The 26,381-nt window shown below is 39.7% G+C and overlaps 1 protein-coding gene across 2 annotated transcripts; it reads right to left on the bottom strand.

Moving 5' to 3' along the window:
* Nucleotides 1-627: 627 nt before the first annotated feature.
* Nucleotides 628-26,381, bottom strand: ZBTB18 (zinc finger and BTB domain containing 18). Of its 2 annotated transcripts, none has more exons than XM_077486573.1 (2): nucleotides 26,141-26,381; nucleotides 628-3,979 (listed from the first exon to the last, which is right to left on the bottom strand). In XM_077486573.1, exons 1-2 carry the CDS (start codon nucleotides 26,379-26,381, stop codon nucleotides 2,403-2,405), a joined length of 1,818 nt encoding a protein of 605 aa, XP_077342699.1. In that variant the 3' UTR covers nucleotides 628-2,402. The 2 variants fall into 2 exon arrangements, with proteins under 2 accessions (XP_077342699.1, XP_077342700.1); XM_077486574.1 differs by lacking the exon at nucleotides 26,141-26,381 and adding an exon at nucleotides 5,398-5,603.

The raw sequence follows: 26,381 nt of genomic DNA, 5'->3' as shown, positions 1-26,381 counted from the left end.
TAATGTAATTTGTTAATTGTTTTGTAATTTTGTTTATTTAAATGACGCAATTCTGATTTTAGGTCTGAACGTATAGGAAAAAGTTTATTCTTTACTTCCAAAATATGTATAAATGGGCTATAATCAGGTTAGTGTTTTATAATATATAATATAATATATTACTTACAGTGACAGTTTTATTTCAGCACTGAAACATTTACACCTTCTTTGATTACAGTTTCATGTCAAACATTTGGGTTAAAATGTTAGTTTTGCATTTAAAAAGTGTCTATCCAGACTTTGTTCTTGTATACAAAAAGAATACAAAAATCTGTAAGTATTTCTATAGAAACAAAAATAAAATAAAAACAACACTCTTTGTCATGGAGGAATCAACATTTCTAATACTTAAAAGATATGGTGCTAGCACAAGAAAAATAAAAAGTACCCCGTTTGTTTTCTAACCATTTCCTATTAAGGTATTTTTTTTTTTTTTTAATTGGGTACATGTTAATAAAAATTCTACCCGTCATACTTTAACTCCCATTGCATTAAAAGTTACAAAACCACACAATACCAATAGGATTACGGAGTATACAATATAAGGTTTTACATTTTGCTAAAAGTATTGCAAACATAATATGACCATTTTGTCATTTTATATAATTTATTGAAGTTTGCACACAAATTAAAAAAATTTACTGAACATACACAAAGTACAAAATTTAAAACAGCATAATAAATTACCCTCCCATTTCCTGGAAAATAAATCACACAATGATTGTCAAAGCTAGACAGCAGTCATTCTTAAATTTAGTACAGAGCAAGCTTTAAAATTATGCTAGGTCAAAACAAATCTGCCTATCCATTGATTGTCTTTTCTAAACAAATGTAATTTTATTAAATTGTTACTACAAAAGTATCTAAGCGATGATACATTAAATTCACATCTTTCATATTTATTTCAGAATGTTTTAGATTTTTTAAGAAATACAACGAAATACAGCATACACCTCCCACTTTGGAAAATGCCCCTTATATTAACTGATATACAATACTGGAGAGATCTTTTAAATAAATAAATAAATAGACAAATCAGTCTTAAGAATAAATAAATACTCTTTTATCAGTAGGTTTTCCCAATACACAAATTTAGTTATAAAAATGTGTAACAGGAGACTATTGTCATCTTAAGTGCTGGCTAATAAATGTATTGAGTGGCCAGGCACCAAGCTGCTTGGACATAAACCAATCTATGCCTCTACAACATGTCAGCTAGAGCTTCACTCAGGTGTTTTTTTAAGATAAATCAACTATAATTAAAGAATTGTTTTGTTTTACAAAGTGCCATAATCAGTGTTCTGCTACATTTTGATGCACAGATCTTCTCTATTGAAAAAGCACTGCACATTCAAATTGGTGTAAACAGGTATATTTTCCTGGAAGCAAGGTGTGTCAGATAAAATAATTTAACAACTTATCACTTACAGTGGGGAGAGACTACCCTTTAAATAAAATAAAAAACAACCCACACAACACGGTTCATGGTGTGTTTTTAAGACCACCAAGTTGCAATTGTAACAGCTTGTTTCAAAGAAAACATATACTTATCTTGCATATATGCAATGTCAATAATCAAAAGAAAAAAATAACCATGCATTTGTTATAATAAAATAAAAGCAGCATTTGTATGACATCACCTCATCAAGTTATACAAGTTAAACATTTAAATTTGAAGTTTAACACCTCAGATTCACAATCTTTATATATATATATGTATATATGTATATATCAAACTAGGCTCTCTCATAAAAATGTGCTGTTAATCCCTTACCATTTAATGGTAAAAACAAAAAAAAAAATCTCTCTTATGCAACAGTTTAAAACTTCTACCAAATTGGATACAAATATGTGAAGCTTTTATTTTTTAAATGTTTAAGAGGCAAGTTTAAATTTAATAAAGTATTTTATGGATAAACCTATCATTTGTATCACACGGTCATCATTTCTTGACAGTGTGCTACATGCCTAACCAGTAGATTAAAGACCAAATGTCTTCCTGACAAATAATAAATATTAAAATAAAGGAAATCCCATAAAACATTAGCCAGTTTTAATAATTATAATATGAAAATATTGAAACGTGCAATTCTGATATTTAGTAACTGCAGTTTTGGGGATAAAAAGGTTTTTACGTTTTGAAGAAGCATTTTGGATACTTACATAAACAAGACAATCATTATAATTATTATTTATAAAAAATGGCTCATTTTATATTTGAAGACCAGTAACATCCGAAGTAAATTAATTATAGCAGAGGGAGAGGCAGTCATATAATAATTTGACAGTGCATAAGTGAATACATGTATAAGCATATACATAGGTTTATAAAATGTGTTTGCACAAATGCATGCACATTTTATTTACTTCCAAAGATCTTGTGAACTATCTTCTAAGGTCCAATCTCTCACCACTGGCAAGCTTATTGCTTCACTTTTAACAGATAAAGAGTTCACCAGTTCACAGTGAAATTTTCTGATGTGTCTATATAGGTCTCCAGACTGTGTGAACCTTCGCTCGCACCATTTACATGCATGGGGCTTCTCCCTTGTATGAACTACAGCATGCCGGCTCAAATTGTGGGAGTACTGGAAACTTTTTCCACACTGAGTGCAAGTGAAAGGTTTTTCTCCAGAATGAGTTCTTTCATGACGTTTAAGTGTGTACATACATGAAAAAGTTTTACCACACAGGGAACAAGTGGGAACGTGGACATCATTGGTGGGCTTATTACGAATGCCATCTTGTTCTCTGAAGTGTGTGCTTAAATGGATTTGAAGAATATGTGGGCTTGGGAAAACCTTATTGCAGAGTGGACACATGAAGATTTGTCCACCAGGACTTAGTATGTTTGAAACAAAAGGAAGTAGGCTGTTGTCCATGTTGCCTTCCATTGGAACTCTCTCATTCTCCGGAGTCATCATCTCATCATCACTTGCTTTTTGATCATGATCCAACTCTCTTAAGACTGCATCTTCCCTTACTGGACCCAAGTGAACTGACTCATACTGTGTCCTTACATCAGTGTTTACACCTTTCACAGTGCTGTGCTCTATATCATACTCATTGGTATCTATATCATTTTCATCACAAGAAACGTCTTTTTCTACTTTTATTTGAATTAGACTGCTTCTCATTGTATCTGGTGAAGAAAGGTAGGAGCTGCTTAAAGGCTCAGTTCCTGAAACACTGGATTTCACTGAAAGGTCCAAGACACAGTCTGAATCTGCTATGTTCCTTAAGGAAGTGTTAGATCTCATAGATAATGAGCTAGCTGAGCTGCAAGGACTAGGTACTGTTTTTCCAGCTGTTGTGTGTGTTTCTGTGTCTGCACAATTTTGTGTCGTGCTTGTTGAATCCGAGGGCATTCGTATCCACATACTCTCAGATTCCACAGTCAAGTCACTTTTACCAGACAGAATATTCAATTTTTCAGCTTCACCGTCTTCATCATCACTCACTAGATCACCTGCCATATGGCTGCTACCATCTGAAAGGCTCTCCACTTTATCTGAACAACTTGAATAATCTTCTTCCTTTTTTGTGCTGTCTGCCTCTGTTGAAGCTTTTTCTTTCAGTTTCTTTTTGCAGACTTTTACTATAGCGTACATGTGTAGATAGCTGGCAGCTGCTAGTACATCTTCAACGGGGAGATCTTTAAACTGGAGTTTTCCTTCATACATGAATTCAAGCAGCAGAGCAAAGGCTGGAGCTGTAACAATGTCACTGTTCAGATTAACAATGTCTCTTTTGTCTAGCTGATCCTTGTAAAAGAGGTGGAAATACATGCTGCATGAAGCCAATACAGCCCTGTGAGCTCGAAAATGGGCATCTCCTACAAGGACAGTGCAATCGCACAGAAATCCTTGATCTCTTTGCTCGCTCAAGCACTGTAGCAAATGTCTGCTATGTTCTGGAAAATCCATACTGTCTTCATAACCTAAAAACAAAACAAACACAAAAAACCCATTGTATTAGAGAAAGGTGGTAATATTTACTAATGCAAAACGACACAATAAACTCTTCTGCCACAACTGCTACATAGACTATAAACAATCTATAGTAGATTCTGAAATCTTAAAATGTTGCATAGAAATAGATACGGGAATGCTAAAAACACAATGCTTTTGCTCATGTCTACCGTACACAGAATTTATTTTCTAAACATCATAAGTGATGACAATATTGTCTAAAAAGAAAGGGCCTCTGGCAAAAAAAAGAAAATACGGCAGGGACATAAAATCATTTGTGAATGTAATTTTTAATACCAAGTTATAAAAGTTTACATTAAAATATACCCTTAATGTAAAACTGTTATATTCTGGTTACAGAACATGCTAAAGAATATAAAGATTAACAATTACAATCACTTTAAGTGCCCCGTAACCCACATCAATCCTAATCCTTAAGAGGGCTAAAAATAAAGATTGGAGGGCAGCTCACAAGGTAGCTGTGATCAAATTAGCAGGCTGAAAGGACAGAGGGACGAAGAAGGAAGCTTATAAACATCTGATCCAGCTGACGGTGGCCATATGGCAGCTGCTGCCCAGATAAAGAGATTAAGAATAGAGGAGTGCGATTACAGCTGTCTGGCCAATTCAAGCTGCTCAAATCTACAAGTTCTAAATTAGTTTGCTAGTAAGATAAACCAGTCCAAAGAATTAAAACAAAACAAAAAAAACACAACACAATAAAAAAAAAAAATATTCATGTTGGGTGCATCCAGGAAAGTGTTGATTCCTGTTACCATGCAAAATGAAAGTGCGATACATGTGGAGGGGTGGGAAACAACGGTATCGTTAACAAAATACATTTATTAAATCTTGCTGCATGCTATATATGTTCTTTGCAGGCCATTCTTCGTTTTAGCTTTACACACAGATACATGCAAAAATATTTAGCATTTTGTATATAAACTAGAAAGCAAAGTAATGACTCACTCACAATAATGATACACTTTTCCAAAACAGAATAAACATCACATTTAAATAATGCGCTACAAGGAATACAGTAAAAAGTGTATGGCTTAAATGAACATTAAAACTTTTTTTTTTTTTTTTTGAAACGACAAACACATTTTTATGTACCGTTATGACTGATATACAACAAATAAAGCATAACTAAAAAAAATGACAACATGTTACACAGGATTGATCTGGCATTTATATTAATTAAAAAATATACATAACATTTTCTGAAAATTATTATTATTATTAATAATTTTACATCTGCATTTCCCCCCACCAAATAAAAATATGTTCAAACATACACTGATAAAAATGAAAGAAACTGTTTAATTTAAACTAAGAAAACAGTATTAAAGTTTAATAGATATATTTCTTTTACCAGAAGTCCTACCTTTTTTATACATAGACCTGTATTATGCTCTTTCCCCTTAGAAGTGCTGTATGATGGCTGTAGAGATCGGCTCAAGAAAGAAATTAAAAAACGGAAAAGAAAAAAAAAAAAAAACCTGACAAACAGATGCAAAGTGGAGAGGATGTTAGAGAGGAATAAGATACCTTTTCCCCACACAGCTCTGCACACACTAACTCCCTGGCTGTGTGTTAGAATAAAAGGCTGAGGGATGGCAAGCTGTCAGCTGCTCTGACATCATGTTCAGATGGAAATGCTACCTCCAGCTGTGCTCCTTTTAATGCCATATGCTGCTCCTCTACACTCCTGCCACCAGCTTTTTCTTTGGAGAACTTTTTTTCTTCAGTTTGTATAAACAAAAACTTCAAAGTTTCCTCTTCTCTAAACTTTCTTCACATACCAACTTAACATATGGACTATTATAATTATGGAATTTTCTAACAACTTCACACCATTCTTGATGGTTTTATGCATTGAAGGTATGCACTCCCACAACATGCTGCTTAAAAATATATAAAAAATAAATAAAAATGTATAGACATGTGACTAACCAGTTTTTTTTTCACATTCCTATTTTTCCCTGCAGTTCCTGCCTGTAAAAATTAGATACATTTCATAAATTATATTTCACAATTATAAGAAAGCTATTGTTACAGCACACTCCTTTTTTTAAACAAACACAAAAGATGTATATGATTCCCTTCCTTCATGTTAAAGTACAGTGTTCCTCTGATAACAATAATGATAACTGGTGATGAGTGTGCGTAGAAAGAAAAAAAATCAGTTGTTACTACTGCATGTGGCTGATGAAATAGCACTGCAACCTTTTACAGTAGGTGTACATATCTCTATTGTGTTCATAAGCCTCACATCTGTGTGAGCCACATAAACACAAACAAAATATTAGGTAAGTGGATTGTGAGTTGTTTTTTTTTTTTTATTTGGGTCAAAATAGCTGATTCTAGAATTGTCTAAACAACACAGACTTTAAAAAAGACTGTTTAGACATTAAGATATATCTGCTTATAATAAGCATAAAACTTGCCATGGGACTTGGCTCAGCTTAATTTATAGGAGCCAGTATCACCTTGAAATAAAGGTTTAATCTGATAACCTTTTTGTTTCTTTTTTCTATCAAGTCATCAACTGCACATTTTCTCGTGTTTAAAGCACATAGTTAAAATATGTGTACAGGAAAAATATTCCTTCATAACAGGACTATGGTACTTGGACTGTTATTTCATATTATAACGAGAAAATGCAGAAAGATGCGTTTTCTGTGTCAGAATAAAATCAAATAAAAAACAGATATATAAAAAGTGTATAAGTAAGACCAGTACATATTAAAAAAAAACAAGAAACAACAAAATATGGGGAATTCCTCCTTCAATAGCATTTAGCAAATGCTGCTGGAGGATGCGATGAGTGTTGAACACCAAGGGATAAATGCCAATGCATATACATGATATCACGTAATGAAACCTTATAATGAGAATATTCAAAATAAAATGTTATGCGATAAATTAAAAGATCAAAGCCAGAATATAGTCTGCACGGATGAATGGCGTAAAATATACATTCATCACTAAACAAAACAAAACAAAAAAAAGAAGGAGGTATAAAGAGGAAATTCTCATAGGAAATCATATTATATCTTTAAAATTAACAGCAAGGTGGCTTTCATCATTGCACAAAAGGCACTCAAACACAAGCCAGTGATGACCTGGAGTATTCACATGCACTGCAGTGAATGAGTACATATAGAATACATATAGCACGTCTGTATTTATGTGCTAGAAAACTGAATTCTGACCTGCAGTTTTCGGCTTAATGAACAGCATCTTCACTAAGATGTCTATAAGTAGACTGTAAAATACTGCATGCCATATTTCTAGAGCAACCTAGTCTACAACTACGCAGGAAGACTTGTAAATCAGTCATGTACATAAAATACATTTTAGAGGGATTTTTACACAATGCAATAAAACATACCTTTAGGGCACTTTTCAACTGGCAGTGCCCGGGCATTGGCACTTTTAACCCCTGCTAACGGCTGAAAAAGGTTTAGAAGCGGCCGCAAAGCGGGGCTGCCCATTGATTTCAATGGGCAGGGGCACTTTAGGAGCAATGTATACACCGGCTCAAAGATGCTGCTGGCAAGACTTTTTTTTTAGCATCCTGCCAGCGCACCCGAGGGCTTTCACACTGGAGTGAAAGCAGAGGTGCTTTACAGGTGCTATTTTTAGCGTTATAGCTCCTGTAAAGCGCCTCAGAGCCACATTTGCACACACTTCAATGTGCAGTATTCCACTCTTATCGACCATTTATGTCAGCCAGTTCATTTTGAATTTACCTTCCAATGCACCACAACAAACCAAAAGCCAGGCATTCACTTTTTGGAAACGCACAATGCACAGATGGTTTCAATCTGTGCATTGTGGTGTGCCACAATGCATGTTCATTGCGGTGCTTTTGGAAGGTGAATAGCACTGCAATACACATTGTTTGATTTACTGTAGGGCAAATATACTGTGCACTGCAAGTGCATTCGGAAGTGCAGTTGCTCTAGATCTGAGAGGAAGATCTTCAAAGGAAGCTCTGTAGATTTCTATCATGCAATCATGTGCAAGCAAAAATGCTGCTTTTTATTTTCCTTGCACGTCCCCCTCCGATCTAGAGAAACTGCACTTGTGTGTGCACTTGCAGTGCACAGACTATTTACCTTTAGTAAATCAACCCCATTGTTTGTCATTTACTGCAGAAATGCAAAGGTACAACATGCATTTTAGTGTGCATTACCACAATGTGCATATGTGAATCCAGGGCAGGGGCCCATTTGCCCCATTGTGCTGTGGTAAAGTGCACATGAGGGCATGTGTTACTGCAATGCATGGTAATGCACATTTCATGCTCTGCTGCAGTGCGCTGCCATTCATTGTGAATGGCACCCCAATGCACCTTAAAAGCACATGTGCACGGTAATGCATCATAATAAATGCAGAGTCCTGTGCTTTGCACTGCAGGAACGTTCAACCTGCCCTATTTTTCTATGCGTTGGGGAGAGTTTTAGTACATTCATTTTTAACGCTCATTTTAATGAACAGCAATGCAAGTTGACATCCCTAAGTGTTTACATTGATGTGTCAGTGAGGTTTCCATAGAAGTGCCGTGGTTTGTGCTGAGAAAACCGATTACCACAATAAGACGTTCATTAGGGTAGCCGAATGCCTAAAGTAAGGGCTTGAACACACCAGTCCTTTTGGGCTGCATTGGGCAGCATTGTGCAGTGCAGTCCCAATGCATACACAAGACATTTTTTCCTCATGTCTAAGCCCTTGTCCACACGGTCGTACATTCTGACAACCAAATCCGTTGGATTTTGTCCAAAACTGTTGCATACACACGGTCGGACAAAGTTGTCGGTAAATCCGATTGTACATAATGTGATGACGTTATTTCGTTACGACGGGACTACATTCAGGCTAGTAGCCAAAAGCTTTGGTCTAGGAATTTGATCTGAGCATGCGTGGCGCTTTGTCCATCGGAGTAGGCTACACATGATTGGAGCATGTCCGATCGGAGCATGTTGTTGGAAAATTTTATAGACAAGTTGGAAAACTTGGTCCGTCGGATATTCCGACGGAAACAGTCCGATGGAGACCACACACAGTTGGATTATCCGACAATACGGTCCGATCGGACACATTCTGTCGGAATCTCCGACCGTGTGTACAAGGGCTTAGGCTCTATTCACACCTAGGCGATTTGATTTCAAATTGCAGCAAGATGCATTTGTGATGCCATTACTTGTTAATGGCACCCCCAATTGCAGTGCGATTTTGGTGCAATAAATTGCACTGCAAACGCGATAAACCGCAACACAATAAGCTCCTGCTCCTTTTTGTGTAATAATCATTGCAATTTTATCGCATTGAGATTCAGGTGCCATTAAAGTGGTTGTAAACCCTTACAACACACTTTGACCTACAGGTAAGCCTAGATTAAGGCTTACCTGTAGGTCCAAGAAATATCTCCTAAACCTACACGGTTAAGGAGATATTTGCTGAAAGACAGGCACCGCTGTCTACGGCGCATGCGCCGTAGACAGCGGTGCGCAGGCGCACTGAGCGCGCCGCGGTCAACGACGCTATGCCGCGAGCGGCGGCTCCCGTGCGAAAGTGGGAGTGACGTCATCGTGGCTTCGCCGAATGACAGCGGCGGAGAGGCGAGATCCACCGAGAAGATGGATGCACCGGACTACAGGGGACAGAGGTGACTTCGCTGGCTCCTGTGTCAGGTAAGTGACACATAATGGACTACTATGCGATGCATAGTAGTCCATTATGCTTTACCTTTGCAGGGAATGAAAGAGGAAGTAAACTCATCAGGGTTTACTTCCTCTTTAACTACTTAAGGACCAGAAGATTTTTCTCCTAATAACCAGGCCATTTTGTGCAATACGGCACTGCGTCGCTTTAACTGACTGTGTGGTCCTGTGGCTATGTACAAAAACAAAATTGATGCTCTTTTTTCCCCCACAAATAGAGCTTTCTTTCTGTAGTATTTGGTCACCTCTGCGGTTTTTATTTTTTTTGCACTATAAACAAAAAAAGAAGAGCAAAAATTTTGAAAAAAAAAAACAGTTTTTTTTTAACTATAATAAAATATCCAAAAATAAATGTAAAAAAAATGAATTTCTTCATCAGCTTAGGCCATTGGTGCTCAACTGGTGGCCCTCCAGCTGTTGCGAAACTACAAATTCCCATCAAGCTTCTGCCTTTGGGAGTCAAGCTTGTAACTGTCAGCGACTTGCAATGCCTCATGGGACAAAAAAATAAATAAAAAAATCACAATAAGTGTATATTGATTGGTTTGCGCAAAAATTATAGCGTCTAAAAAATAGTAATTAGTAACTAGTAGTAACTGGTAATGCCGATTGGTGATTTTTTAGCAGGACTGCGACAGTGCAGCAGACGGATCAGACACCTGACATTTTTTGGGGAATGCGTGAAATTATTACAGTAATCACTGCTAAAAATATGCAGTTATTGTACTAATGACACTGGCAGGGAAGGGGTTAACACTAGGGACGATCAAGGGGTTAAATGTGCTCCCTCAGTGTGTTTACTAACTGTATCAGGGACTGTGTGACTGGAGAAATACACAGATCTGTCTTCCTGCATAGCAGAAAGACAGGATCTGTGTGATCTCCCCTGTCAGACCTGAGATTTGCCTTGTTTACACAGGCAGATCCCCGTTCTGTCACTGCAGGGAATGATTACGAGTGGCCAGAGGACATAGAGTCCGCCCCACCCACTGATTGGCTCCCCCCCGAACGATCCAACATACAATGACGGTTATTAGCGGGAACCAGCCACATTACAACTGCAGCGGCTGGTCCTTAAGAGGTTAACAAGTAATGGCATCGCAAATGTGCCCTGTGAAGAAAAGCAGTGGAGTACAATATAACAGTGCATTGCACCAAACCTACATATTGCACACCAGAAAGTATGCATTGCACGGAACATAAGTGCACCCTCTGGTGTGGATGGCCCCCAACCCTATTCATTTCTCAAACTTAGAAAAATGGCAGGATGGATCAGAGGAAAACCTTTACTGAGCCAGGCACACACACTGGGGTTGATTTACTAAAACTGGAGAGTGCAAAATGTGGTGCAGCTCTGCATAGAAACATATCAGCTTCTATCTTCAGCAAAATGTGGAAGCTGATTGGTTTCTATGCAGAACTACACCAGAATTTGCACCCCCCTGTTTTCGTAAATCAGCCCCACTGTGCTCACCATTAAATCCTATAGGACTCATGCATATTGCAGCTCAAAGAAGATGCACCTACAGGCATTTGAGCTTTCATTTCCTTTTTTTATGCCTGGAAACTCCCTTCCATGTTAGACAAAGTGCCCATGCGTTTTCTGGCATATGAGTTTACAGGCAGAAAAAAAACCCCCCAAACCCTTTGTTTTTTTCTGCCTGTAAACTCCTGCATTGTGCATGAGCCCATAGAGAATACTTTGCTGAATCAGGGATAGGTGCGGATAAGAATGGTAGGGGAGCTTCAGTACAAGTGTAACTGCACTTTATGTTTACATGACTGTATCTGTTAATTCACATGGGCTGATTTACTAAGCCGACAATCTTCACACACTAAATTGTATGAATATTCACTTTCATCATCATCTATTCACGTGAAAAGCAAATTCATTCTTGTTTATTTCATCTGCACATGATGGGAAAATTACAACGAACATTCACACTCCTTTAGTTAGTCAGCCCAAATGTGTTTGAATCAAAATGTACCTGTATTCATTTTGAGCTCTATTTTTACAGGCAGTTTACATGGATGTAAACAAATTGTAGTTCACAGTACAGTCACTAAACACCAAAGGAGTGGCGTTACAAATGAACTAACCCTGTCAATATTAAGCCTTCACAAGGTAACAGATATTCCAGGCTTGGGTGGCTCAGCCAACATCACCCTGCTCAATGAGCTTCGTGTGAGAAATGACAGGAGTCGGGCAGAAGAATTTTGTTGAACAGTGACTGCAGCCAATCAGGGTGCAAACTGTTAAAGTACAATAGGCGGGAGTGGAAGATTCGCAGGCTGAAAGAGAAAAAAAAATAATGAAATGCTTATGGCCGGGCTTAAGGACTTAAAAAAAAAAAAACACATATAAAAGAAGAATAAATAATTCTGTTGTCAATGAAAATCAACAGTTGGCCATTCTAATTTTTAAATCTGTATTGGAAACGCTACTGAGCATCTTACTGAACGCCCATAACACATCAAACCGGTTTTCTCAGAGTAGGTTCAATTAAAATGGGAACTGAACTCTGGAAGCAGAGGCAGGCAGAGGGCAAAGGACAAGCCACCAGCATTGCCTGTGGTCTCTTTGCAGCTCATCTTTTACCGATTACTGACTCATTCTGCCTTATTCTGCGGGCAGCAGAGCCTCCTGCATGAACAGTGACACAACAGTTGTGCACAGTATTAGTCACTAAAACTCTGAGATTAGCAATCAGAGGTTGCCGTGTCGTCTCAGATTCCTTCCACAGCCATGAGGTTGTAGGCACAGGAGTGCATAGACATCCTCACATACCAAAAAGTACACTGCTATTTTTTAGGAGGATTTTAAGACCCACAAATAATACATTTTCAGGGTGCTGCCTGAATAAAATCAGCATTCCTATAGCAAAGCTTTGAATGAAATTAGTAGAAGTCCACTTTAACCACTTATGGACCGCCTGCCACCATTTTATGTCAGCTGTTTGAAGGAGGATATTGTTATGACAGCAGTTAGCTGCCCCGGTATCCTCCTTTTCAGCAGGCGCTCCGCCATAAGATAAAAGTGGTCTCTGCGGTGGATTCGCCACAAGATCACTTTTATCGGTGGCGGGAGAGGGACCCCCCCCCCCCCACCGCAATCCGGTGGCCTTCGCCGCTTACCGGAGCCGTCAACAGCAGTGGAGGCAATCACATCTTGTCACTTGCTGTGCATGGAGACGAGTGAGGGGAAGATGGCCCCCACCCTTCTATATGACACTGCAGGCCCACATGAGATCTGAGGTCTTTTTAACCCCAGATCTCATATTTAAGAGGTCCTGTCATGCTTTTTTCTATTACAGGGGATGTTTACATTCCTTGTAATAGGAATAAAAGTGATAATTTTTTTTTTTTTAAACTGTAAAAATAAAAGGTAAAATAAATAAGAAAAAAAAATGTTTTAAACGCACCCCGTCCCAGCGAGCTTGCTTGCAGAAGCGAACGCATACGTAAACGGTGTTCAAACCACACAAGTGAGGTATCGCCACGATCGGTAGAGCTATGGAGATTTTAATGGTAAAAGTTTGTTGCCATTCCACCAGCGGGAATTTACTCGGCATAACATTATCTTTGCCAATCTAAAAAAAAATTGGGCTAACTTTACTGTTGTCTTATTTTTTAATTCCAAAGTGTGTATTTTTTCCCAAAAAAGTGCACTCGTAATATCACTGCGCAAATACGGTGTGACAGAAAGTATTGCAACGACTGCCATTTTATTCTCTAGGGTGTTAGAAAACAAATGTATAATGTTTGGGGGTTCTAAGTAATTTTCTAGCAAAAAAAACAAACTGTTTTTAACTTGTAAACAACAAATCTCAGCGGGGGGGTTATGGTTTGTGGAAGGGGCTTCCCTGACCACACTTAGAAAAAATAAATAAATAAATAAAGGAAGAAATGAACATGTATGGATTTTAAACAAATGCATCTTTTAATATTACCTCCCACTACAACCGGTTGAGGCATGGACACAAATAGACCTCTGAATGTATGCTTGCTGTTGTATTTGGCACCAAGCCATCAGTAGCATCTTTAAGTCCTGTAAATTACAAGATGGGGCCTCCATGGATCGGCCTTGTTTTTTTACCACATCCCACAGATGCTCAATTAGATTTAGATCATAAGAATTTGGAGGCCAATTAAACACCCCACACTCGTGTTCCTAAAACCATTCTTGAAGTCCATCAGACCCGATCACCTTCTTACATTAAAAAAACATGTGTGTCATTAATATTAGTGTTAAACCAATAATTCATTTCCCAGTCGAAAATTTGTGTGCATAACTGACAAACAAAAACTATAGTGTAATAAATGCTGCTGCTTTAAAAATCAAAAATACCAAAAAAGTGTCATTAATATTAATGTAAATTGGTATTGGTTTTACACTAATATTAATGACGTGTTTTTTGGTATTTTTATTGTAGCAGTGTTTATTTCAAAATAGTTTTGTTTCATGTCTTTAGTGAAGTGACACACAAATTTTGTATTTGATCAGCTTCTTACATTGCTCCATGGTCCAGGTCTGATGCGTACCTGTCCATTGTAGGTGCTTTTAGCTTCGGACATGGGTCAGCATGGGGGCCCTGACTGGTTTGTGGGTACGCAGCCCCATTATGCAACACCTTTCTAATGCAACCAGCATTAACATTTTCATTTCAGCTACAGTAGCTCTTCTTTAAATTGGACTGCACAAGCCAGCCTTTGCTCCCTACATGCATCAGTGAGCTTTAGCTGTCTATGGCCCCGTCATTGGTCCACCAGTTTTTCTCTCTTGGACCACTTTTGCCAAGTCCTGATCACTGCAGACCATAAACATTCCACACAAGCAGTTTTTGGACTTGTTCTGACTTGCTCATTTTTTCTGCTTTCAACACATCAACTTCAGAGAAAACATGTTCACTTACTGCCTAATTTACCCACCCACTTTTGGATGCCATTGTAACGAGATAATCAATGCACAAATTGTATATAAGGCCCCTTTCACACTACATTATACATATTTAAAAAAAAAAAAAAAAAAAGGATCCAAGCAGTTTGTAATTAAGGTGGTTGGACAGACTTAAAGCGGTAGTAAATCCGCTGACTTTTTTTTCCCCCTACACCTGTAAGGGAAAAGGCATAATGAGCTAGTATGCAAATTAAATTATACTGGCATTCTAGCTCATTATGAAATACTTCCCTTAGAACGAGGCGTCGGTATCTCACCCGACCCACGCCGAAGGAACTGACATTTTCCCTTGGCGTGTCTTCCGGGTATCGCGGCTCCGGCACTGTGAGTGGCCAGAGCCACGATGTCATCACTCCCACGCATGCGTACGGGAGACTTCTTTCCATCAAGGCCTGTCATCTGCTGGACTTTCACCCGAGAATCCCCAGAGCACATGCGCCGCTGAAGTCAGCGGCTCATTGTGAGGGGGATATCTCCTAAACCGTACAGGCATTGCACTGTTCATTTTTTTAAATAAACCTTATCGAAATGTCACACAGACATTTCATAAAGTTCAACTTGGCACCACATTCTGAGGCAGTAAATTGCCTCACACTGTGCTGCACTGAAGAAAAGTACTGAATGCAATACTTTTTTTTCAGCGCACACCGCCACTACACAGTGGTCTGAAAAAGGGACTCGTGCTTGTTTTTTTTCAGAACAAGACTAAAATTCATTTAACATGGTTTCCTATAGGACCCAATCACATTTATACTTTTTGCAGCCATATTCATCACATATGCAGTGCTCTAATCTGATCTAATCACACTAGGAAAGCACCAGAAAGAATCTGTCTTATGGCCAGTTCACACCAGACACAGTTCCGTTCAGCTCAGTGTGTTTTTTTTTCTGTGCTAAAAATGCATGGACAGTGTTTTCCATGTATTCCAATGGCTCTAGTTCACACCATGCAGTCAGTTTCTGGTGCAGAAACTGACCGGAACTGACTGAATTGGTGCAGAAAAAAACGGAACTGCATCTTTGTGTGAAGTGGCCCTTATTGAAAACAACAGACTCTTTGAAAAAAACAAAATGCTCCTAGCCACAGAATGTAAATTAACCTGCTTAGGCTCATATGAAGGAATTTGGAAGAAGCAATTTTTTTGTTCTAGAGAAGCAAAAAAAGAGATGTAGGATAGAACAGCCCTGCATAGAGAATAATTTTCTTTGTGATAATGCCAATGGGCTTTGATGTAGTCTTCTGTACGTTATCCTTGCCTTGTCTGTACAACTAATTTGTCAAAGGAGACAGCTATGGCTCTCTATATGGATCTGTTTCATTCCCATCCCTTCTCTGACATAAAAGTATTATTAGTGAGAAACAGAGCAGAAAGTGGCCCTGTTGGGCACTGTTAATAGACGTTAACGATGAGGTTTGGGAACTTCATCTAGATTCTAACATCCATGCGAGGTTTGTCCGGGGGATTCTGCTGGTCGTTTTTACAGTGCCAAGAATATGAACTGGATCTGGACCATTTCTTTTTTTGTGCACCAGGCTTGTGACCATCTGGTTACTATGGAAGACTTGATATCCCTTAACAGTTAAAGGAGATTGCTGGTGTTTGGCAAGGGATGCCTCCTTGTTAATCAGTTTATCATAAGGCCAGCAGCAAAACACCTGTGTGATTAGGCTCTCATGGGAATAACCATTCCCTGACTACCACATACTAGTCCTGAGTCCATGTCCTGGAACTAGTAAGCAAAACACAAACTGAAGAAAGGATACTTTCATAGGAACTGAATCGCACAAGTGTTTTCATTTGTGGTAGAGCCTGTTAAAGCTGTCTGCATTTAAAACTGCACAGATATGAACACTTCAGGCAATTTTCATTTAACATGATACAATATATAACAAAACAGTGTGTTACAGTTGGCATGCTGACATCATAACACACAGAAATCCACAGCGATATGAAATTTGTAAAAATTCAAAAGGCTTTGTATGCACAGACAATAAAAAATGGCGCATTTGGCACTCTTGTCTTCACTTCCTGGTGCCCGCCGAATGTTGCCCAAAAAGTGCATTGAGCCAAATGTCTCAAACAGAAATACTCTGTGCTTGAATTAGTGCTGTAATATGTTCCCGGAACACTGCCTTCAAGGGTCCACCACTTCCTAAAGAGGCAGGCCAATTCAATGTCATTACTTTTCGCACAGACTCCCAGGTTAGACGAATGTTTGAAAACAGGAAAATGAACATCAATAAGAAATATCCTATTCTAGTTTGCCATCAAAATGTTTTTAATTTGGACTAATGATGTATTGCTGTGATCAACGTGGTGCACACAACTACAAATAGGGATACTAAGGTTGATTTACTAAAGGAATATAGACTGTTCACTTAGCAAAGTGGATGTTCATTGACTACGTAAATAAAGGTGAAGCTGTAATCATTTCAAACACAAGCAAAAAGCTTTTTTGTTGTTAATTTCCTCCTGTGATCCCCATGATATAATCACTAAGGATGAGCTCAGGCATGTTCGCAAACAGCACGTGCAGAACCCGCCAGGAAGTCGGCACCGTGGAGCGCTAATCACAAGCAGTGACACAGCTTCTCTGCTTTTTCTGCCGTTCTCGGCAGCTTTCGGCTATTTTCGGAGAGCTGGCAAGAATGGCCGGAAGCCGCCGAGAACAGCCGAGAGCTACTGAGCACCATCGAGATACACAGGGCATCCGCTCCGTATCTCTGCAGCGCCTTTTTTTTAAACGTAAAGCCTACAAAAGAAACTGACCAGGCTGCATTAATGGGCATTTAAATGTAAGTTTTTTTCCTTAAACTTCCCTCCTAAAAGTTATTTTCTTTAAAATTACCTCCTAAACTTGGGGCGCGTGTTATACGCCAATAAATACGGTAAATACTCACACTTTTGCTACTGCCTGTACTGCTTAAGTCCTCTTCATCCCAGAGAAATCGGCCCCTAAAATCTATGCAGATACCAACACTTCCAGGAGTGTCAATCTCCTGCAGTACTATATTGGTAACAATGACCAAAGTTTGCCTTAGAACCAGGCAATGGGGCAGAACATGTTGGAGATAAGAATCCCTGTTTAATTTTAACAGCAGTAATGAGAGCTCTAAGGTGATGCTATGGGCAACAATTCATCATTTCTGCACTTTACATACAGTATATACAGTGGATATAAAAATAGTTACACACTCCTGTTAAAATGTCATGTTTCTGTGATGTAAAAATATGAGACAAAGATAAATCTTTTCAGAACTTTTTCTAGCTTTAATGTGACCTATAAACTGTACAACTCAATTGAAAAACAAACTGAAATCTTTTGGGGGGGGCGGGGGGAGTAAAAATAAAATAATGTGGTTGCATAATTGTGCACACCCTCTTACAACTGGGGATGTAGCTGTATTCAGAATTAAGGAACCACATTCCAACTCTTGTTAAATAGGAGTCAGTACACACCTGCCATCATTTAAAGTGCCTCCGATTAAAAGCCCTGGTTCACGGTTCAATGGTGCATTTTGACATGCGATTTGACATGTCAAATCAGCGACAATTGCCGTCAATGGCACCGTCCTAATTGGTGCAGTGCTGCATTTGCAGTAGGGCACCAATTTTAAAAAGTATTTTCTGTACAACTTTTTGTGATTTCGGGGTGCGATTTCCATTGAAATCTGTGCAGAAACCCACACAGATGTCTGGGATATCGCTGCCGAAAGCAGGACTGACATGTGGGAGTGAAATTGTTCGTGTTCAACTGAACTCACACAGCTTCATTCCCGCAGCTCAGTGTGAACCAGGGCTCACTCCAAATAAAGTTCAGCTGTACTGGTAGGTCTTTTCTGACATTCTCTTAGTTGCATCCTACAGCAAAAGCCATGGTCCGCAGAGAGCTTCCAAACCATGAGGGATCTCATTGTTAAAAGGTCAGGAGAAGGGTACAAAATCATTTCCAAGGTATTAGATATACCATGGAACACAGTGAAGACAGTCCTCATCAAGTGGAGAAAATATGGCACAGTGACATTACCAAGAACTGGACTTCCCTCCAAAATTCATGAAAGGAGGAGAAAACTGGTCAGGAAGGGTGCCAAGAGGCCTACAGCAACGTTAAAGGAGCTGCAGGAATATCTGGCAAGTACTGGCTGTGTGGTACATGCGATAATAATCTCCCATATTCTTCATATGTCTGGGATATGGGGTAGCGTGTCAAGACGGAAGACCTTTGTTAAGAAAAACATCCAAGCCCTGCTAAATTTAGCAAAAACACATCTGAAGTCTCCCAAAAGCATGTGGGAAAATGTGTCATGGTCTCATGAAACCAAGGTGTTTAGCGCAAAAACAACACTGCACATCACCAAAAGAACACCATACTCACAATGAAGCATGGTGGTGGCATCATGCTTTGGGGCTGTTTTTCTTCAGCTGGAACAGGGGCCTTAGTCAAGGTAGAGGGAATTATGAACAGTTCCAAATACCAGTCAATATTGGTACAAAACCTTCAGGCTTCTGCTAGAGAGCTGAACGTGAATTAGAACTTCATCTTTCAGCATTACACAACGACCCAAGCATACATCCAAATCAGCAAAGGAATGGTTTCACAAGAAGACAATTAAAGTTTTGGAATAACCCAGCCAGTGCCCAGACCAAAGTCTGATTAGTTTATAGGTCACATTAAAAGGTGGAAAACGTTCTGAAATTATTTATCTTTGTCTAATTTTTTTACATTGCAGAAACCTGAAATTTTAAGAAGGGTGTGTAGAGATTTTATATCCACTGTAAGTATATAGTTATTGGCATCAATCCTTACACTGAGATAAAAACGGTGCAGTAAAGTGCAATCACTAGGCTGTATTACTAAGCAGAGGTACAGTACGTATGTGTAATAAGAAAACAGAGCTGCTCTATATGCATATAACCTGACACAAAAACAAGAAGCTCCAGGTTAAAATAATTTTTTTAAAGCTCCTTCTGTTTGATCTCTTTAGATAACAGACTATCAGTTTATATATGTATATCAGTTGTTGGGATGGTTGCCAATATGCAGATTCTACTGTAAAGTGATCCTGTGCTATGTTTCCCACCAGCACAGAATGGAGCTCTCTATCAACTGTTTGCACTATTAGGCTGGGTTCACACTATAACCCGCTGCGGATCACACAGGAGCGATGTGCGTCCCTGTTCCGTTTCAGGGATGATTCTATGCCTGAATTCGGCCCTGAAACGGAGTCAAAGACGCACAGCATTTTTGTGCAGTGCGCTCCGCAGCCTCAAGGGAGATATGTGAACCGGCTCCATAGGGAGCCAGTCACATTCTCCTGCTATGAGAATTGGATGTGGAGAAACCCACATCTAATTTGCGTAGGTGTGAACCCGGCCTTAGTGTAAACTATGCACATGCCCCAATTCACAATACAACACAGGGCTTGCAACTGTCCTTGTTTAACATTACATCTTGTCCCTATTTTCTTCTAAGTTGTCCTTTCTTTTTGTTTTATGTACAGACCTTTACAAAATATGTGCATTTTAACTTTCAAATGTGGTATACAACACTAAACAATTGATCCAACTTCTAAGTGACTAAATGTGCTATTTTAAAGCCAGTATATAGTAAGAGTAGTGAAAAAAAAGCACTTGTGAGTTTAACTATTTTTTGGGTATTAGTTCCTAATGGGGGTACATAACTGGGGCATGGCAAGTCCTTTGTGCTAGGTTTCCTCTTTAACATCCTAGAAAGTTGGGAGCTTTGCAATACCCAAGCAGGTCTGGTGAGTGTGAGGTCTCTATGGATATGCAATAAAAAAAGATTGCTATTGACACAGGGAATCAGACGCCCTACCCATATGTATCAATAGACTCTGGTACCCTGGTCAGCGGTGCAGCTGTTTTCAGTTGTATAGTGTTTAATGATTACCACTATGCCTTACAATCGGCAGGCATATTGGAAATCATTAATCATAAATAGGTATTCCCTGCAGACCTTCTGCTCAGAAAAGAGACAGGAGCACACACACTTCCAAAAAGCAGGACCTGACTTCCACTGTACCATGGAACTAACTTATCATTATGGTCAACATCTGGCCATATAATGCAAGGCATTAGGAAAGAAGTTACTAACATAATAACCCCAGAACCCCATTAGCCTACTTGTGAAGTATGTCTGAGAGGGAAGACATTGTAATGAATGATTTCCATTATATCTGGGTGTTAAGGGATCTACTGCCTTACACAGCGCTGACAGTCTAACACTAAAATGGACAACGCTTATAGATAACCCTCCAATCACGGAGTACACTCAGGCTAAGCCCTTGTACACACGGTCGGACATTCCGACAACAATATCCGTCGGATTTTGCCCGATGGATTTTGTCCAAAACTTGTGTTGCATACACACGGTCGGACAAAGTTGTCGGAAAATCCGATCGTACGTAACGCGACGATGTTATTTCGTTACGACGGGACTACGTTCAGGCTAGTAGCCAATAGCTTTGGTCTAGGAATTTGATCTGAGCATGCGTGGCAGTTTGTCAGATCGGAATTCTCTACAAGCAATCAGACGAAGTCCGATCAGATCATGTTGTGGGAAATTTTTATAGCCCAGCTCTAAAACTTTGTCTGTCGGATATTCCGACGGAAACAGTCCGATGGAGCCCACACACAGTCGGATTATCCGGCAACACGGTCCGATCAGACATTTTCCGTCGGAATGTCAGACCGTGTGTACAAGGGCTTAGACCAAGTTGTATTCTTCAACTGCAATGGAATCTACCAGGCCTTCCCAGCTGTGTTTTTGGGAAGGGGACCCCAGATCACAAGACTGAATATCATTACAAATCCTATGGAAGGCAAAACAGTTTACATACTGTACATTACGCACATGTATTTCAACTGTATATTTAGCTAGTTCCTTGAACTTCAGCTGTAAACACACAAGACATTATTACTGCAATTGTTTGGTCCAACTAAAACAGGTATTTGAATTTCAGAGTTAAATCACCTAATGCTTTCTAACAATAATTCTGTCACACACTTGGCTAAGCTTGAAAAAGCATGAACAGAGGCTACCTCCAGGGAAAATTGATGTTAAATGTTAAAATGATCATCAAATCCAAGGATAAAAAAGGTAGAAACAGTTATATGAAAATGTTGACTATACACCTGTAATGTCTGAGCTTGGCCTTCCCTTCCCAATGCTTTCTATCAGTCATTGTGCCTACCTTTTACATGACATGGGTAATGATAATGGCTTGGGTGGCAGGCAGTCATCTACCTTTTTACAAGAAAAGTAAATTTTGTCTATAGCTTGAGTGCTGGATGTCTGGTTCTATGGATTGGTTTGACATACAGGCCATTGTCTTATCCTCCCCATCTCTCCCCTGCACATAGAACTGCTAATATACCCTTCTGCAAATAATACATGCCGTCATACCCTCTGCTCTCCCTTCTTGCATATACTATGCACACTTACACACTCCAGCACTACCCTCTTGCACACACTGCCTGCTGTTATATCCTCTGTTCTTCTCTCCTACACAACTGTTATATCCTCCCCAATCCTCTCAGCCCCCTCGTAATACTAATTAAAGAGGAAAAATAGGATTTAAAAAAAATATATATAAAAAAAGAAAGCACACATTTACAATATATATCATAAGTAAACGCCTCTTATGGTATATATTAGGTCAGGGCTTATTTTCAGTGGAAACGCAGTTCTGGAATTTCCAACACTTAATATATATAATGGCAAGGGGCGTTGAAGTGTGCTGGAGGGTGTATTGATGCTGACCGCTGAAGTATCTATTTACGCTGGGAGAGGGCTTATTGTTGCAGGATAATCTATTGTTGCTGGTAGGGGATCTTATGTTGCTGGGAAAGAACTATTAGTGATGTTGGCTGCTGAAAGGCCTACTGATGGTGGCTACTAGGAGATATATTGTTGCTGGGAGTGAACTGTTATTCCTAGGTGGGTTCTATTGTTCCTGGCTGCAGGGGGATCTATATTACTTTTTTGTTATTGTTCCATACAATTTACTTAGCACCACAAAAAAAAAAAAAAAAAAACACCTCTAAAAAGGGGCAGTAACTGGGACTCTAGGGTGTGGAACCTAGGTATGATACTCAGAGGTGGATGGGGGGCAGAGACAAGGGGGAGTACCTGTTCTCTGAGGGAAAAAAAAATTCCTTGTATTAGGTATTCCTAGCCACCTAGTTAGAAAAAAAATGATAGGGTCATCATTTAGATTTAACTTTAAAGAAATGTGCTGCACAGCTTTTTTTTTTTTTTTTGCGTTACTTTATTATAGCTTTAAAATATTTAAAAATATACATTTTGAATCTAGATATATTTGGTACTTATTAAAGTGGACTTTCGTCCTCTTCATCCATTTTCCACACTATGAATCCCTTTCTCACAATTGCCCCCCAAATTGTTTTTTCTTTTTTTTTTTATAAATGAAAATAGATTTTTTGCCTACTTGTGTCACGTATCCCAGGAGGCTTTGGGCCAAATCTGTGAAAATGTACATCCGCTGTAGTGCATCATCAGGGAGACAGCTGTCTATTCCTGGTTCTTGCAGCTGGACACACGAAGATGTGCGACATGTGCATCAATCGGGGACCAGCTGCAAGAACAAAAAGAGACAGCCGTCTCCCGATGATGTCAAAAGAGCAGATGGAGGTGTGGGACCTGGGCATAAAAGTTTATTGTTGATAAACCAACAAACAAGGTCATTTAAAATAAACTGGGGGGGGGTTGTGGATACAATTCTTCTTTAACATTTAATCAGAAATTTAGAAAGCATATCATGCTTGTGTGTGTGTATATATATTTTTAATTATTTTTATTTTTATTTTTTATTTTGACCACTTGCCTACTTTTTATTCCCACCTGGCTGAAAAAATAGAGAACGCTGCTTTTTATAAGCTGAAACACAAGAACATATTTATAATACAAGATACAGTCAGGATAGTTTGAACTGCTATAAAATAACACAATTTGTGTGCATCCAGCAGAGTTCATGGCAGATAATCACTGGCTGTGCGTAGAGACGTAAATAGATGCAGCCGCTGTTCCAGTCGTTATATTGAACAGGACCGGCAGCGGCACCAAACCGCTGAGAACCAGAAGATTCCTGCTGCTACTATTCGCACTGGCCTTAATCGCCGGTGTGAATGTAGCCTTACTAACATTAGACAATTTTTTGGCAGCTCTTCACAATAAACACATGATACACATAAAACACGCACCATCAAAGAGGTATATATGAATAATTACATCTATTGGTGCTGCATTTTTTCCTTTTGTGATGGATTTATTCTGCTACGTGTACTGCTCACCAGAACAACTTGCACAAACAGACATTGAAAAAGATTCTTGGAATGCGTTCCTGATGCCCTGCCAGAGACTGTGCCAAATGCCTGGATCCCCATCATGGCTTAGCCATACAGTCCAACCACACAAAACTTTTTTTTAAATTCTAACACAGGGCCTTTCACTTTCTAATTCTGTAAAATCACTGGGAGCTTTTTATTTTTATTTTTTTATTTTTTTACAAGAGTGACTGAACAAAATACTTTCAAAACTGCACGCTTGAATCAGTTTGGAACATTCCTCCCAAAGAAACCTCTCAGAGCATGACTAACAGTCTATACTGTACACAAAGGCAATAATAAAAAATAAAAAAAACTCATGCAAATCAAAAAAGATAAAAAAATGACCAAACGATAAGAACGCAGTAATGAAAGCATGTAGGGGCAGCACTTTTATAACTCAAATTATGAAAAAAGGCCCTCCATTTTTAAACTTTGCAATCACTAACAGATAAATCACACAAAATATTTAGCATTACTAAAAAAGGTAAATGTGTAGAAAGAAATTTACCAAACACAGAAGGACAAAACTACACACACAATGGGGGGGGGGGGGGGGAGCAATTAAGCATAGAAGAGGATCAACGTCAATCTCTCTCAACCTTTTTAACACAGAAGAACCCTTGAAATAACTTTCTGTTCTCAGGGAACCCTTGCTAATAATTACTTTACGTACAGCCCATAGTACTTTAATGTGATGGTCACTTACAATAATGCTCCGGACACCCGAGGGCATTGGGAAGAATAATGCTCCGGGCACCTGAGGGCATTGGGAAGAATAATGCTCCGGGCACCTGAGGGCATTGGGAAGAATAATGCTCCGGGCACCTGAGGGCATTGGGAAGAATAAGGCTCCGGACACCCGAGGGCATTGGGAAGAATAAAGCACCGGACACCCGAGGGCATTGGGAAGAATAAAGCACCGGACACCCGAGGGCATTGGGAAGAATAAGTCTCCGGACACCCGAGGGCATTGGGAAGAATAAGGCTCCGGATACCCGAGGGCATTGGGAAGAATAAGGCTCTGGACACCCGAGAGCATTGGGAAGAATAAAGCACCGGACACCCGAGGGCATTGGGAAGAATAAGGCTCTGGATACCCGAGGGCATTATTGGGAAGAATAAGGCTGTGGACACCCGAGGGCATTGGGAAGAATAAGTCTCCGGACACATCAGAGGTCCGTAGGATGAACCCCTTCACACCAGACCATTTTGTAGATCAAAGCTCCAAATGTCCATGCTTTAAATTGTGCCAGCAGCTTTACACCTAAAGTTCAGAAAGGTACACAAGTTACTTTTTTTACACTTCACTGGGAGAATGCAAAAAAAAAAAATGTTACCTGCGTTTTTCATGCGCTCCCATAATAAAAAATTATTATTGGGGCCAAAAATGTCTGGTCCTACCCCTCCTAATAACGTGTAAAAAAAAAAAAGGCTCAAAATCACCTAAATGTACATTATTTTCAGGGGCTTACAGATAACAATGGCTGCACTCAGTGATCACTCATCTGCAAGGCATGACTTGCTCAATGAACCCCTGGAGGATCCCCCATTTCCATCCCACGGATCACTAATATGTGATCACTTGATGAGGAGTGATTCAGCAAAGCCCCGCGTGTCTATTCTCCCAGATCTGTGTTGACACACTCAATAACTCCTATTGTAACATTTCCTCAGAAAGTAACTTGTCATGTAGAGAGCAGTCACAGCAGGGCTGGCACGTCCCATCTGATTTAGTGGGTAACACTCTGGAGCAGCTGCACAAAGCAACCAATCAGCTTCTAGCTTTCATTTTCGACGCTTAACTGAGGGAGCTGAAGCTAGACGCCGATTGGTGACTGTGCACATCTGCTCCTGAAAGGCACACGATGTGCCTGAGCTGAATGCCACCAATCTCCTGTGAAGTGGAGCCCAGGGGGCCGAGCACACAGGCTGGGATCAGAGAGGGACCAAGTGTCAGCTCACCTGCCATGCACTGTGCTCCTCTATTCCAACCCGTCCTCTCTAGTCTCCTATGGAGCTTGTCCTTGACACACACAGTCCCCCCTCCCCTCCATTACCCTCGGCTCTTACTCTGAAGAATCCCGGTCACTGCTCGTCCAGTGACCGCTCCTCTCCTCCGCCGTGCCCGGGCTGTGTGCTCCGTGTCCGGCCGGCTCAGTCCTGTATCAGGAGGGTGTCCCCAGTGCTGAGCCCCGGGGCGCCACTGGCAGCACACATCAGCCTGGCGCGCTCTAGGTGGGCCAGGTGCCAGAGAAGGTAACCACCGAGGAAAGCTGGGAAGGATGGCAACATCAGGCCGGCCACCGCGCAT

This window comes from Lithobates pipiens, unplaced genomic scaffold (assembly GCF_037356315.1).
Source record: "Lithobates pipiens isolate NorthernLeopardFrog02 unplaced genomic scaffold, aLitPip1_a1.2 Scaffold_18, whole genome shotgun sequence".
NCBI lineage: Eukaryota > Metazoa > Chordata > Amphibia > Anura > Ranidae > Lithobates > Lithobates pipiens.
Note: the sequence above shows the minus strand (reverse complement) of the source record. Positions and strands in the feature narration are given on the sequence as shown.